The following is a 15856-nucleotide window of genomic DNA, read 5'->3' as shown; positions in this document are numbered from 1 at the left end:
ATTGCCCCGCTCTCTCCCCACAGCCCCATGTTGGTCCCCACACTGATCCAACTGTCCCGCTCTCTCTGGACAGGCCTGTGTCAGTCCCCATACTGATCCCACTGCCCTGCTCTCTTCCCACAGCCTCATTTCAAGCCCCACACTGATCCTACTGCGCTTTTTCAACTTACAAAAGGAGTGCCGGAATGTAACCCCATTGTAAGTTGAGGACGACCTGTACTATATTGTTATATTCTGAAATAGCCATCAAAATAGGCCTATACTCAGCTCTTACATCAAAATTCAGTCATTTTTTTTTACCATGTTTACAATTTCTAGTTAGTCTTTAGCTGAAATACTGAGGCCAAAGAACAAAGAAAATTCGCTACCAAGATTTTTAGACTAAATCATTGTCAAAACAAGGTGCAAGGCAAATCCTTTTCCTTTATTAATCAGGATTAGTAGAACGTTCCATTTGAAGAGGGGTTGGAATCTATGAATAGCTCTAAAAGGCTGCAAAATAGCCATTTATGGATAAGAAACATGGGATTATATAGAGAAAAGTTGGATATAAACAGTCTTTTCAGAGGTTCAATGACTTGTGCTTTCTAGTATTGAGCTAATGTACAGTTGATTATTTAACTGCTTGAAACTAAATTTCATAAGGAAATGACTCCATTCTGCAGTCAAAATCCAAATGCCATACAGCCAGAACACCAATGACTTACTTCATGGCACCACTATCCTCCGCATAGCGCTGCATTTCTTCACGAGCCCGCTCTTCCCGCAGCTCCCTCTGAAGCTCCTCGATCTTTTTCTTTTCTGCTTCATGTTTCTGCTCTGCTTTCCACACCCGCTCAACATTTTTCAAAGTTTGTGGGTGCCAACTTTTCTTTAGATTCTGAAAGTGACAGATGAAGGAGCATCTATTCTGAATAACTTTTATAGAGCAAAAAAATGTCATACAATTTAGAAACAAAAATGACTAAAATTCAGTGATAATACACCCTGTCGAAAATAATTTAAGCCGTTTTAAAAAAATATTTGGGCAGGCATTTCTCCCTTTTTCCCTCACACATCACAGGACAATCTACCTGCTCTCCTATGAGAGCATCATTACCTAATGCAGATGGATATCTATTATTTTGATATGGTTTAAAAAAAAAAATTGACCTTCTCACTACCCACAGCAATACATAGTGATCCCTGATTCCATGGTTTTCTTTGTGTTCATCGTATGGAGAAAAGGCAGTGTCAGTGGTTCCAGGGAAGGAAGGGCCAACACTTTCTACATCCCATTATATTATCCATCTCAGCAGTTTGTATAGGTAGGAGTGAAAACACAATGCTGGAGAAACTCAGCACGTCAAACAGTGTATTTTATGTGGCAAAGATAAAGATACTAAACCAACGTTGTGGGCTTGAGCCCTTCATCAGGTACAAGCAAAATATAGGCAGACACCCAAGCAAAATGGTGGATAAAAGAGGAAGAACACACCAGCAAACTAGGGGATGGGTGGGGGGGGGGGCACTGTGAATGGAGGAGGAAGGAGGTGGAGAGCTGTAGGAAAGAAGACAAAGGGATGGGGAAGAGAGGGAAAACAGAGTGGGCTAGCAGAAACCAGAGAAGTCAATCTTAATGGCATTCATTTAGAAAGGGCCCAGACAGAAAATTAGCTGTTGCTCCTCCAATTTAAGAGTGGTCTGGGTCTGACAATACACAAGGCCATGGACAGACATGTCATGATGGAAGTGGTGCGCAGAATTGAAATAATTGGTCACTGAGAGGTCCCCGTCACTGATGTGGACAGAGTGAAAGTGCTCAGCGAAGTGATTTCCCAGTATGGGTCCAATCTTTCCATGTAGGCTTTAAGCATGAATTGTAGTACAGGAGCTTGATGTGAAAGTCAGAACCCAGTACTGTATCATATGATCATCACAGCAGCCCAGTTTAAAAATAAAACATTAATCTCTTTTTCTTTTGAAAGCACCTTGAATCTGCAACGAAGTTTGGGGTATTGAATTGCTTGGAAAATTATTTTTCTCATGACACTTGAATCTTTTACTTACCACTTTAACCCTCTCCTCGCTTTTCATGGCAAACTTTAATTTACTGTGCCTAAAACGATCAAAATTAATTGACCTTTATCAAATCTACTTTATTGAGTCAATCCTCAAGGACCTGGTTATGAAATACCTAGAGATGCTTGACAGGATAGGTCCAAGTCAGCATGGTTTTTTTTTAAAAAGGGTAGATCCTGCCTGACCAACCTATTAGCATTTCTTGAAGAAATCTCAGGTAGGATGGACAAAGGGGAGGCTGCGGATGTTGTATATTTGGAATTTCAGAAGGTTTTCGATAATGTGCCACATGTGAGGCTGCTTAATAAGATGAGAGCCCATGGAATTACAGGGACGATATTAGATTGGATAGAAAATTGGCTGATAGGCAGTCGGCTACCTGCAATAAGCGGTGTTCCGCAGGGGTCAATCTTGGGGCCGCTACTGTTTACAATTTATATTAATGATTTGGATTATGGATTGGTGGCCAAATTTGCAGATGACACCAAGATAGGTGGCAGAAGCAGGAAGAGTTGAAGAAACCGAAAAGTTGCCGAAGGATATAGACAGCTTAGGGGACTGGGCAAAAAAAATGGCAGATGAGATACAATGTTGAGAAATGTACAGTTCTATATTTTGGAAGTGGAAATAAACAGGCAGAGTACTATTTGAATGGGGAGAAAATTCAAACCTCAGAAGTGCAAAGGGACCTGGGCAGGGAAACCTAAAAGTTAATGACCAGGTTGAATCGGTAGTGAAGAAAGTGAATGCTATGTTGGCATTCATTTCAAGAGGAATAGTGTATAAGAGTATCGAGGTGTTGATGAGGCTCTGTGGGGCACAGGTGAGACCTCATTTGGAGTACTGTTTTGGGGCCCCTATCTTAGAAAGGATGTGATGTTGTTAAAGAGAGTGCAGAGGAGATTTACTAGGATGATTCCTGGAATACAAGGGCTAACGTATGAGGAACATTTGGCAGCTCTTGGATTGTATTCATTGGAGTATAGAAGAATGGGAGGGGATCTCAGAAACATTTCTAATTTTGAAAGTTTTTGACAGAGTGGATGTAGATAAGATGTTTCCCTTGCTGGGTGAATCAAGGACAAGAGGGCACAGTCTTAAAATTAGAAGTTATCCATTTAAAACAGAGATGAGAAAAAAACTTCTTGAGTCAGAGCGTCATGGATTTGTGGAACTCATTGCGGTATACAGCGGTGGAGGCCTGATCACTGGGAGAGTTTAAGCAGGAGATTGATAAGTATCTAATTGGTCGGGGCATCAGGGGATATGGGGAAAGGGCTGGCAATTGAAACTAGGTGTGAGTATAGTTCATCTTAGAGTAGAGTCACAGAATGGACTCGATTGGCCAAGTGGCCTACTTCTGTTCTTTATCTTGTGAACCTCCTACACAAACAAGCCTGATTCTCAGGTCCAGATTTCTCACAGGTTTGTTGAAGGTATACTGTGACACAGGAAAGACAAATATCACTGATAATAATAAGTAATATGTAACACAAGGTTGTCAATTTGATGACAAAAAAAGGAAAGTTCCCTGTAGCATGGAGGGTCATGTGATCCCTCAGGCAGGAACCTTGTCAAAAGCCACCACATCTATCAAGGTACTCACAGTAACACACACCTTGGCACTGGCCCCTTTGAGGGATTACACACATCACCATTGGCTCATTTAATCACCTACCCTATTAAGGGCATACCGGAGTTGGCTGCCACTGGCTGAATAAGGGTATAAAGCCCAACAGGTTGAGTAGCTGGGTCTCTTTTTCCCTGAGGATGAACCTGAGATCCACTCCAGGTCATGAGCCATAGACAATGCTGGAAAGTCAATTACAAGGTGTGTGCCAGAAACAGGTTGGGAGGGGGGGGCGGCTTATCAATTGTTGTAACTTCTTTCTTTCTAATTGAGGTGCTGTACCCGCACTGGATCGAGAGGTGGCAGGTACTGTTGCATCTTTCTGCTGTAATATATCACAGTATCTACAATTGCCAGTACTGTTGTTGTATCCTATGCAAATGTATTGCATATGTCTTATCTGTGTGTATGCAATCCCAGTTGAGACTCCCCCCCCCCCCCCTCACCCCCATCATCATCACTCCCCTCCCACTGGCAAATAAAAGTTTTTTTGTCAAAAGCAACTTGTGGTCAATCATTAAGCCCTTTCATACAGTCAAAAAGCCCGAGTGTAAAGACACAGATTCTCTGCCCTTACATTGGGCGACTTACCTCCATGAATGTGCCGTGGCTGGCTCCAAGGCGCTGACTGCAATCCCTCTCGGGGGAAGCGTCAGCGGCAGAGCACTGTACTCCGCACCCTAGCATGAATGTAATGCCACTGCAAGTGGCTGGCTGGAGGTGGGCTGATGATGTCGCGGTGACGTCGTCAGCCTGAGACGCAGGAGCTGACAGCTTGGCGCGTATGAATGACATCGACTTGGCAGGCGGTGCTATGGCACCAGTCGCTCTGCCTCCATCGGCTCCGGAGGGCACTACGAGGCGCTGCTCAACATGAATACAACACAAGAGCAACCTCTTAGGGCTGCTCTATGAAAGGCAAGTTTATATTTTTCCCTCTGCACTTATAGCCGGCCTCCAGGCAGAGGCTTGGCATGAAAGGGGCTAGAGTCTCTCAGGCCCACCGAACTTGTTTCTCACATCACATTCCCCAAAAACATTCTCACTGAAACAAAAAAATTTCAGTGGTTTGGGCAGGGGCTTGAGTTCATCAGCACATTTGTCCAACACCCACGGTGCTCATTGGTAAATAAAGAAATACGTTAGATGGTCTATGGGTGAAATAAGGTTTTTTTTTAATTGTATTAACTTTTATACTGAAATCTGACCAAAAAAAAACACAAAAAAATACAATCAAAACATCAATCCAGCTAGTATCACGTCATTTTCTTAAAAAGTCAGTTACTGACAGTTTGCTGTAGATGTCCACAGTGACTTCAAAGGGGTCCTGCTGTACTCTGGGGTCACCACAAAAGATGCACAATCAGGAATCCTTTTCTTTGTGCTAGTGTGGCACACACAAATGGGCCATTCACATTACATTCTAAAAATCCTGCAATAAACTTAATAAAGGAGACTCAGTGTAACCAAACAACTTCCTCAACAGCAAGAAATATCTGCAAGCATGCATCTGGTTATTTTTACTCAAAACTTTTTTCAGAACGATGTTGTGGTGTTTCAGGATACAGATTTGGAATATAGAAGAGTTCAAAGTATTGGGAATTTACAACATGTATATTGTAAGCTTCCAAGTTCCAATGCTAACTGTGTTTAAAAAAAAGCATTTCAATGATAAGCAGAATGACAAGTACTGTGCTCTTTTTTAAAAGTACTAAAATGAGCACATGGAACTCCTTCCCATAGGTCTTTCAACTATGCATAGCTGCCAAAAAAATAAGCCATCTTTCCTACCATGAAATCCCTGGATTGGATATCAATAAATGTTTCCAGACAGTTCTTTTTCACTTCATGATTAAGATGCCGTCCAATGTTATTAAACTGTTGTACAGCACTCTTTGTAAAAGGCTGCTTTTTTTTTTTTTTTTTTTTCACACCATAAACCACATTGACCAAGATACATACATTTTCCTTTTCAAATATATAGTGTCATTTTCTTCCCCCCCCTCCTCCCATCCCACCCTCCCTACCTCCCCCCCATTCATTTAAAGTACAAAATCTAAGATACATTAAACCAGTCAAACAATGTTGTCATTCATTAAAAATAAACAAGAAATTCCACTGAGTCAATTCTTTTCATTTCCTTCTCCTTTCATTAATTTAGGTGGTAAATGTCCCCGGTAGGTTTTCTCTATTGTGTTTCATGTACGGCTCCCATATTTGTTCAAATATTTCAATATTATTTCTTAAACTATAAGTTATTTTTTCTAACAGAATACATTTATTCATTTCTATATACCATTGTTGTATTCTCAAATTATCTTCCAATTTCCAGGTTGACATAATACATTTTTTTGCTACGGCTAGAGCTATCTTTACAAATCTTTTTTGTGCACCATCCAAATCAAGTCCAAATTCTTTGTTTTTTATGTTACTTAGGAGGAAGATCTCTGGGTTTTTTGGTATATTGTTTTCTGTAATTTTATATCTGGTTTAGATCTTCCCAAAATTTTTCGAAGTTGCACAAAAAGATGGCCTGAGATAGGGATGGCCTTTGGTAGCTTCTCCATTCATGTGAGAAAATGTGGACGAATGTAAGCAAATTTTAAACTGAAAGCATTTCACAGCAAGATTTTGGTAGAAAGCATTTGGAATGGGCTGACCCTCTTGTTTAATCAGCAAAATAAAGACAAATTCCATTATAGCATTTTCATCTTTTAAGACCTAATCAACCAGGTTCAGAATTGAGAGCTTGAAAATCCAAATTAAACACCAGAGCTGCAGGTGTGGTTAGCCTAACCATGCTAAAAACTTCATTAGGCTGAGGTGAATTTTCCAACCATCTCTGTAAGGTGACACTTTTCTGACCTTGCCAACATTAAAATGCAGAAATATCTAGCCTTTGTGTCTTAGTATCGGTCATGATCATTGGGAAGCCAGAAAATGTATCTAATACTTCCAGCTATTTTTCAGTTCTATTAACTGGAGTCAGGCTCTGGAGGAAGAGTCTCTTAAGGATGCCATGCGATGTCAGTAATGATTTGGGATTGAAGTCTGAAATTTCAGTGCAGGTGGATTCCTCTAACTGATTCTGTCAGAAATATACCCCCATTTAAAAAAAACTTATTTGGAATAACAAGTAGGAAGAAATATATTGCAATCTTACTACCCTGTAGGATGTAGCCTCAGGAATATCTCTACAGACATCTGCTGGGCCAAGCAGGGAATTGATGAAATTCTCATTCATTTGGAGAATTAACTGGCAATTAGACATAAAAGGCCTCAGGCAACAGAACAAAATTAGTTGCGACCACAAAATTCTAGGATCAGGACTCCCATGCCCTTTTAATTTCATATCAGGCAGACACAATGAACTTGATAATTGTTAGCATTTTAAACATTAAGTTATGCTGTGAGCAAGGCCAATGTCACTTGAGTCATGTCCTTTAATACAAAATCTGTTTGTCAGATAGCAACACACCAAGTCTGAGAGTGTTAGAGACGGTTTACATTAGCAGGAATGTTTCTCAACTCCATCATCCCAAGGAGAGCAGGGTCAAATGATCTGTTGAAATAACACAACACTAATCTGATCAAAGCACTAAAACTCCCATTATAATGGGTTGTTAATTTTTACATTTGATAGATTTCTCTTCTGCCAAGCATCATTTCCCATACGAGCAGGAGATCACCGATTAGAAAATGTACCACAAGGAGTTAAGTGCAGACTAAATGCTTGCAACCAAATGGTCTCCTGAAGCAATGATTTAAACCAAATTCTACTGTACACGGGCAGTATCAGCAACAAATGAAGTTGATCAGATACTTTGCTAGGGCTCTGTCAGTTTTCTGTAGCTTCAAACATTGCAAAAATCAAACACTACCTTAAAGACAATACTCTGAGCACTGCAGCCTGTCCAATCAGTTAAACTGTTTTATCACAGATCAAAGAGATCAGAAAGTTAGATATGCTAATTAAACTTTGGACACTGCTAGTTCTTTGGTTGATAGTTGTCAGAACTTTGGGGTAAATCTTTACCTATCTCCTGAAAAGATGTGCACAACAGAGATGCAACTCAAGTAAGGTATTCTTCAAAAGCATCAACCACAGGAGGAACAGAAACTTCAAGGCAAGAGCGTACAGCACTTAATCTATTTCACACCCCAAATCCTGTCATATTTCGAAGGATTGTTTTGCTGCAATGTAGAATGAACCCTTCGAAGTAAATTAAAACTGAGATATAACCTCCTGCTGTTAGCCAAACTCTTCCTGGTATATAATTTCTTATATTGAAACGCATTATAGTATGAGGTTTTACCTTATCTCTCAAGGTTCTCCTGGTACAGGGGCAAACACAATTAGCGATACCTGGTCTAGACGCAACATTAAAGCAGCAATAATGTGGTCCCCATTGACTGTGAGCCTGTTGATCAAAACTGACCAGTGCACATCAATTAGTTACGACCTCTGCTTCCTTCCACACCCCTCCCTATAACTGCCCAAATCATTTCTTACATTGTTTAATTTTCAGTTAGTAGACAAGATCTTCCTTTCCTAAAAAAGATCTCTACCTCACTGCCATGAAATCTTCCTGACTACTGAGTTCAAAACAAAGATCAACCTGACAAAAACAAACTTAATTTCTGCTCATCTCTAAACTGTTTCCCCGCTCACACCTTCTGTAAAACAAAATGAGTTCTGATGGTGTAGTTTATAATCAGTACCTACATCTTGGTGAAAACCTTTTACCAGTCACAATAACTTATCATTGCAATGCAAGGCACAAACTAATAAATGCACTGAAAGGGATTCAATGAATAACTGTTGACATCACTGGATATCTAATGAAAAAAAATTAACAGTACGTGAATTATAAGAAATTGAGGTTTTGTTGCTGTTCTAACACTGGGACCCTCCTTTTCTGATTTGTATCAATTTTTGTAGTTTTACTTGACGGTTTTTTTTTTGTCTTTGTTTTTTAAAAAAGTTCCCAAATTTGGTGAGCTGGTTAAAGCTCATCCTCTAAACCAGAATAAAGGACAGCAGCCTCCTCCCCCGACCCCACTCTGCTGCATTTTAAGCCTGACCCATTGTAGAATCTCAGGAGCACTGTAGTCATTCATCTCCAGTAGGTCAGAGGGGAGAAGAGGTCGTCTCCACCACAGACACTACTTCCTCTCGATAGACCGGGAGCGACTATGCATCTGGAGAAAGATGGCTCCCGTCTATCCCGTGAAAGTGAACACTCACATCGCCTGTTCTTCTTGGAGCGAGACCTCGAGTAACGTCGCCGCTGTGGGCTGCGATGACGATAATCATCATAACGGGGACACCTAGTCCAGGGAGGTGGTGGGCCACGGTAATGCTTCCTCCTTTCACCAGAGGACAGCTCCACTTGGACACGAACGCCACACAAGGTTCTGCCATCCAACTCTCGAACAGCATCTGCTACATCACGAGGGTCCTCAAACTCTAGACACGCAAAGCCAGGAGGATTCCATGCAACCCACACATTCCTCAGGGGTCCATAGTAGCTGAATGAATGCTCCAGCTCCGTCTTGTTTCCATTGGTTCCCAGGTCACCCACATAGACTTTACAGTCAAGTGGACAGGAATCGCGGCGCACCATAGCTCAGCTAAATTTCTGGTGACTTCCCCCGTGTACATCGAGTTTTCTCGGGTGAAATAAGGTTGAGAACTTTTACTCTAGTCTAAACCTGTAGCTGAAATTCTCTCACTCTAGAACCATTCTACTAAATCAGTCCTGCATTTCTTTCAAGACCATCACATCTTCCTAGAGTGCAAACCAGAATGCAAATCTCCTGCTAAAGACTATATCGTGTTTTCATCACAACTTCCTTGATTTTGCATTTTCTGCTGTCAAAGGACAATCTCCATAATGTGCTCGAGGAACGACACATAACACTTTAACACCAAAGAGTAGGAGCCGAGGCAGACCAAGTGCTGAAAGTAGCCTTTAGTGCAGTTATGGCATACTTTAAAAGTCCTTACTAATAATTAGCTTTGAAGGACCTTTAATAAAAATAGTTTAAAAGCAGCTCCCACCCTCCAACAGATAATAGTTTGAGATCTCAATTTGACATCACACTGCTACCTAGAAAGTGTGGCTGGTAACCAAATCACACAGATACTGCAAACATAACAGAACACAGTAAAACCAGGCCATCATGGGTGAGCCTTGCTTAAACCAATTGTTTACAGTGAGTGGCTAAAACCAGGAGATTGCACCTCGATGGGATCTCACTGATATAAAGGGCGAGTCGGGGAGCCAGATCTTGGATGCCCTGAGTTACTTGCTACCACCAAATATGTACTTATAAAGAAGGACTCTAATACTTATGCAAGTAAGAATTTTGGGCATATGTACATTGCACAATGTGGACGACAATAAACTCAGGATGTTTAAGGAGCTCTATCGAGAGCATCCTGGCTGGCTGCATCACAGTGTGGTATGGTTCCTGCAGAGAAATGGATTGAAGGTCAATCCAAAGGACCACAAGAGTGTCAGAGAGGATCACTGGAGTCTCCCTCTCCACCATCGATGTGATCTACCAGGATCGTTGTCTGAAGAGGACACACAAAATCATTGAGGAACCCTTCCATCCTGCACACAGCATCTTTCAGTGGCTCCCATCGGGAAAGAGATACAGGAGTCTCAGAGCCAGCACCACCAGGCTGAATGACCAAAGGAACTGCTCACACTAACCATCTGAGACTCTCATATTCAAGAAATAAAATATTTATTTATCTGTATAGATGAATACTTGTCCTGCAAATGTGCCGGGTTGTTTGTATGTACGTTATCTCTGGTTGTGTGCCTGTGTGTTTTGCACCGAGGACTGGAGAACATTGTTTCATCGGGTTGTACTTGTGCAATCAGATGACAATGAACTTGACTTTAGAAGGCCATGATTTTCAGTGCTAACCATTTGTCCTGAGGATTTAAAAGAGCAACCCCAAAGAAAGGCTGTCTATTTTCTGAATGTTCCTTTCTTACTGATCTGTTCCCTCATTTTCTCTTCAATCAACCCTTCACCTCATCTTTGTTTTTTTGTCTCTCTATCCCTTGCCCTTACCCCTTCCTTTCTTATTTCTGTGTACCCATCACAGTCATAAAAACAGGCTTTTTCAGCCCACCAGGTCCATGTTAGCCATTCTGTCCAGCTCTGCTAATCCTGCTTGCCTACATGAGGACCATAACTTTCTATGCCTTGCCTAGTTAAATATCTCCAATTCTATTACTTCCTCTGACAGTGCATTTCCAATATAAACCATTCATTGTGTTAAAAAACTTAACCCTTGGATCCCCTTAAAAATGATTTCCTCCCACTTTAAATTCCAATCCTCTTGTTTTTGTTATCCCTACCATGAGAAAAATATTCTCACTGCTGCATCTACATACCTCAATTTTATAAACTGTGAAGAAGGCACACCAACATCTCTACTTTCTAAGGAGATTTGGTAGGTTATTGAATATTTATCAAACATGTTGTAGAAAGTATACTGACTGTTGTTTTACAGCCTGGTTGGGAATTTGAATGCCCAGGAACACAGAAAACTCCAAAAGGTAACAACATAGCCTGATCCATCAAAAGCTCCGACCTCTGAGGTGCTGCCTCAAGAAGGCAGTGAACATTATAAAGGATTCCCACCAGCCTGCTCACAACCTCTTTTCACTGCTACCTTAAGGCAGAACGTGCAGAAGCCCGAAAACCAGCACCTCGAGGTTCAAGAGCAGTTTATTTTCAACTGCTCTCAAGCTCTTGAACCTCCCCTTGTTACATTAATCCTGGACTCTTCCAACACCACAAAAGAACTGACTGCACTGTTCTATAGTCATTTTTTTTGTACTGGGATAACTGTGAATATATATTATCTGTTTTCATTAATTGTCTCTTTTTAATTCACTTAATCATACAATTGTCATTGATTTAGTTATTTTTTTTAAAAACAAGAACCTGTTTGGCTGCAGAATGCAAGAATTTTGATGCAGAGGTACATTGTATGTTGGATAAGAAGAAACTCAATGTCATTATACCTCACAGGGCAATACTCAGCCTTCTTCACTCCACAGAAAACAAAGCTCATCTTTTCCAGTCTCTTTAGCTGTGGATTTTTTCCACTGACCAAACCTCCCTTTTTGTTTCCCTCTTCTCCAACTCTGCTCCCAGCCTCAGATACTTCCCCTCACCTCCTCTCCCTTTCCAAGCCCTCCTCCTCTCTGCTTAGCAGAAAATGGGTGCTATTTCAGACATTTAAACTGATGAAATCTCTGTTAGCCCTTGAAGGACCAAGTACAAACACATATAGAGTTGTATGCTGTAATAGGAAAACATCTATGTCCTATTATCGCAGGAAGACAAATTTTATTACAGAAAACAGGCAAATTCGTAAGCAAATATTTGGCTGAATTACGTAGACTGTCAGAAACCTGTGAGTTTGGGTCATTCTTAAATGAAGCATTAAGAGACGGGCTAGTCATGGGTTTAGCTAACCGCAGTCCCCAACAGCGATTGCTAAGTTTTGAGATGGCCAATAAAAACTTACAAGGTGAGCCACAGGTAGTGGGAAAATTTAACCGACGAGATTGCTTCCGCTGTGGATAATTGTTATTTCAGAAAAGTTAGATGTCATCTATGTGACAGGGAGGGACATACAAGAGCCAAATGTCCAAGAAAGAAAGTGTCAACAAGGGGAAAAAGGACAAAAAGCAAAGATCCAGATACAAAAAACAACCCTCCAAAGTAAAAACCGTAGAGAAGGATGAAAGCCCTAGCAGTGAACCTAACGACTCAGAGGAAGACAAGGCACTGGAAATAATGTATATTCGTGGATTCATGGATAAGAAATCAACGTCCATGTGAAAATCAACAACGAACCTCTTCAAATGGACATGGGAGCAGCAGTGTTGTTAATGCCAATAAAGTTAAAAACATGACTGTTACCTCATCTTACCATGAAAAAGTCTGACATGGTCCTGAGAGTCAAGGTGTTTGGGAAATGCAAAGTAAATGTTGAATATAAAGGACATACACCGAAAAGATTATCCCTCTACATGTTTGACAGCAAGGGGCTGGTGTTATTTGGAAGAAACTGGTTGTCGCACATCCAACTCGATTGGATGAAAATTAGATCCATAATGAACATAAGTACAGAGGGTGAGGCCAAGCCAAAACTGGAGCATGTGCTTCAGAGGTATCAGACGATTTTTGAAAATATGCCTGGGGAACATCCAAAGAGTCCAGGTGATTACACTTGAAATCCGGTGTTGAATCCAAGTTCTATAAGCCCAGGATGGTACCATTTGCAATAAAAGGAAAGATTGAATCAGAAGTTATCAGGTTGGAAAATGAAAGAATCCTGGAAAGAATTCAATGCAATGATTGGGCAGCTCCCATCATAGCAGTCTGAAAAGCCAATGGAGAAATCCAAATTTGTGGTGATTACAAAGTCACCACTAATCAGGCTCTGCAAATACCTGAACACCCTATGCCCAAAGCTGAGGAATTATTTCAGGCCCTGATTGGGGTATGGGGAAATAATCACGAAATTGGACATCCCAGGCATATCAGCAAATCGAATTGGATAAGGCCTCAAAGAAATACATGGCAATCAATACTCACTTGGTGTTATTCACCTATACCCAATTGCCATATGGAATATTAGCAGCCCCAGCAATATTTCAAGCAGTCACGGACAAATTGTTGCACGGCATAAATGTGGGATGCTACCTCGATGACATCATAATTACAGGTCAAGACAACTCAAGAGCATTTATCAAACCTGGCAAGGGTCCTAGCCAGATTGCAACAAGCAAACATCCATCTGCACCAGGACGTGTGTATTTATGGTACCTTCTGTAACATATTTAGGATTTACAATTAATAGTGAAGGAGTCCGATTGGATACTACTGGTACCAAGGTTGTCCACAGAGTACCTTAACTTCAAATAAAGCTGAATTGCAGTTGTTCCTGGCTTTAGTTAACTATTATCGGAAGCACATTCCAAATAAGTCAATGCTGTGCACCCCACTGAACTAATTGTTAAGAATAGAAATGGGGCTGGAATGAAGAGACAAATAATGCGGTCGATCATTTAAAAGAACTGCTAACATCAAGCGATAATGTTCTTTTCCATTATGACCCAGAAAAGGAAGTAACCCTTGCAACGAATGCTTCGCCTGTGGGCTTAAGTGCAGTGTGGTCACACATGATGGAAAAGGAGGAACAGCTGGTGGCTTATGCCTTCTGGTCTTTGATGGCTTGTGAATGTAATTATGCACAATTGGAAAAAGAAGGACTTGCCATAATATTTGGTGTCAAATGATTTCACCAATACTTATAAAGGTAGGAAGTTTACCTTAGTTACAGACAACAAACCAGAGTTTGATTCTAGGCCCTAAAAAGTGGATTCCAGTGCTAGCTGCAACAAGAATTCAAAGGTGGGCCATGCAGTTCGCCACATACCATTATGATTTGAACCATAAACCAGCAACATAAAATGGCTATGCTGATTCCCTATCTTGTTTACCTCTGAAACTGAACAGAAGGACGAAATAATTAAATGGATAGCAGAGGCTACAGTTATTATTCAAGAACTGCATTCCTTACCAATTACAGCAAAGACTATCAGTAAAGTACTGAAAGAAGCTCCACTGTCAAAAGTCCTATTTTTCACATTAAATGGGTAGCCCAAGGCTGAAACTATTTCTCCCAAACTGAAACCTTATTATACACGACACAATGAATATGAATATTGTTTATTATGGGGGACCAAGACAATCAGTTTTAGAAATGGCAGGCTGCCAATGCTATCAGAGCTCCACAATAATCACCCAGGGATGGTTTGAATGAAAGCTTTGGTATGTATGCATGTCTGGTGGCCATCAGTAGACATCGATATTGAACAAACGGTGAGAAGATGTTGCACTTGTCAGGAGATGCAATCCAAAGCACCTCAAGCTGAAGCCAACCCATGGAAATGGCCATCACGACCATGACACAGGATTCACATAGATTTCGCTGGTCCCTTTATGGAAGAAAACTTCCTTATTGTTGACGATGTACACTCGAAATGGCCAGTAGTGTCACACATGAGAACAACAAGCCAGATAATCAAGACTACAAAATATGTTCACATCATAGGGATTACCTAAAGAACTAGTCTCCGATAATGGGCAGCAGTTTTTATCTGATGCTTTTGAGGTGTTCCTACATAATAACAATATATGACACATCTAATCAGCACCCTACCACCCAAGCACAAATGAGGAAAAGGAACATTTTGTGCAAACTTTTTAAAAGGCCATGAAAACTAATTCCTAAACACGTCATGGAAACACAAAGCTGCAGATTTTCTAATAGCATAGAGAAACACATCGTACTCTACTACCAAACACCAGCAGCATTGATGTTTCCGCGGTGCACCCAAACATCGGCCTTCGCAAGGAACAATCCACGTCTCCAAGTAAACCTACCCGATCTCTGGAAGTAGAAAAGTGAGTACTGGTACAGGACTACCATGACCATAAGGAACTGTGGATAAGAGGCACGATTCTTAAAAAATGGAGTTCCTGTTCTTATTCTATACCAGTGGGAACTAAAATATGGAAAAGGCATATTGGCCAGTTATGAGAGGTGGATGATCCAGTGGCTGCCCCCAATCCCAACCAGTTTCCATTTTAGGCTCATCCCAATGAATTTCTAGAAACATCTTCAGAAAATGCTGCCTCCTTGATGTCAGCTGCTCAGCAAAGCAGTCCTCCACAACGCCCGAATGGGGCTCACCAAAGAGAAAGTTCACACAGTCCTGACCACCAACCAAAGAGGACATACTGCCCAGAAAGGCAGAGCCTCGGGAAGTCACTAAATCTCCTGACAGATTGTACCTCGCCAAAAAGGGAAAGATGTCCTCCGACACGCCTGAGGGACTATGTACAGTGAAAAGTTGGCTGCTTAACATGTTGTACTTACGTTCTAGTGTAATTGTAATTCACACCATTAGTTCACGTGTTATTACACATCACAGTTATTGTAGTTTAGTACGAGTGCTGCCTACGTGTTATTTTCACAAAGCATTTATTTTGTTGGGGGAAAGAGTGTGTGTGTATGATGTCATCATTGTGTACTACAAGGAACCATTTTAG

The 15856-nt window shown here is 41.0% G+C and overlaps 1 protein-coding gene and 1 pseudogene across 2 annotated transcripts in view; both read right to left on the bottom strand.

The window, feature by feature from the left end:
* Positions 1-15856, bottom strand: part of cwc25 (CWC25 spliceosome associated protein homolog) — a 37659-nt gene that overhangs the window by 21113 nt on the left and 690 nt on the right. For both annotated transcript variants that reach the window (XM_069906985.1, XM_069906984.1), the window contains exon 2: positions 708-880. In XM_069906985.1, coding sequence (XP_069763086.1) covers positions 708-880 — 173 coding nt within the window. The remainder of the gene's footprint in view (positions 1-707; positions 881-15856) is intronic.
* On the bottom strand, positions 8858-9361 carry LOC138747112 (serine/arginine-rich splicing factor 3 pseudogene; annotated as a pseudogene).

This window comes from Narcine bancroftii, chromosome 12, assembly GCF_036971445.1.
Source record: "Narcine bancroftii isolate sNarBan1 chromosome 12, sNarBan1.hap1, whole genome shotgun sequence".
Taxonomy (NCBI): domain Eukaryota; kingdom Metazoa; phylum Chordata; class Chondrichthyes; order Torpediniformes; family Narcinidae; genus Narcine; species Narcine bancroftii.
This window is presented reverse-complemented; position numbering and strand designations above follow the sequence as displayed.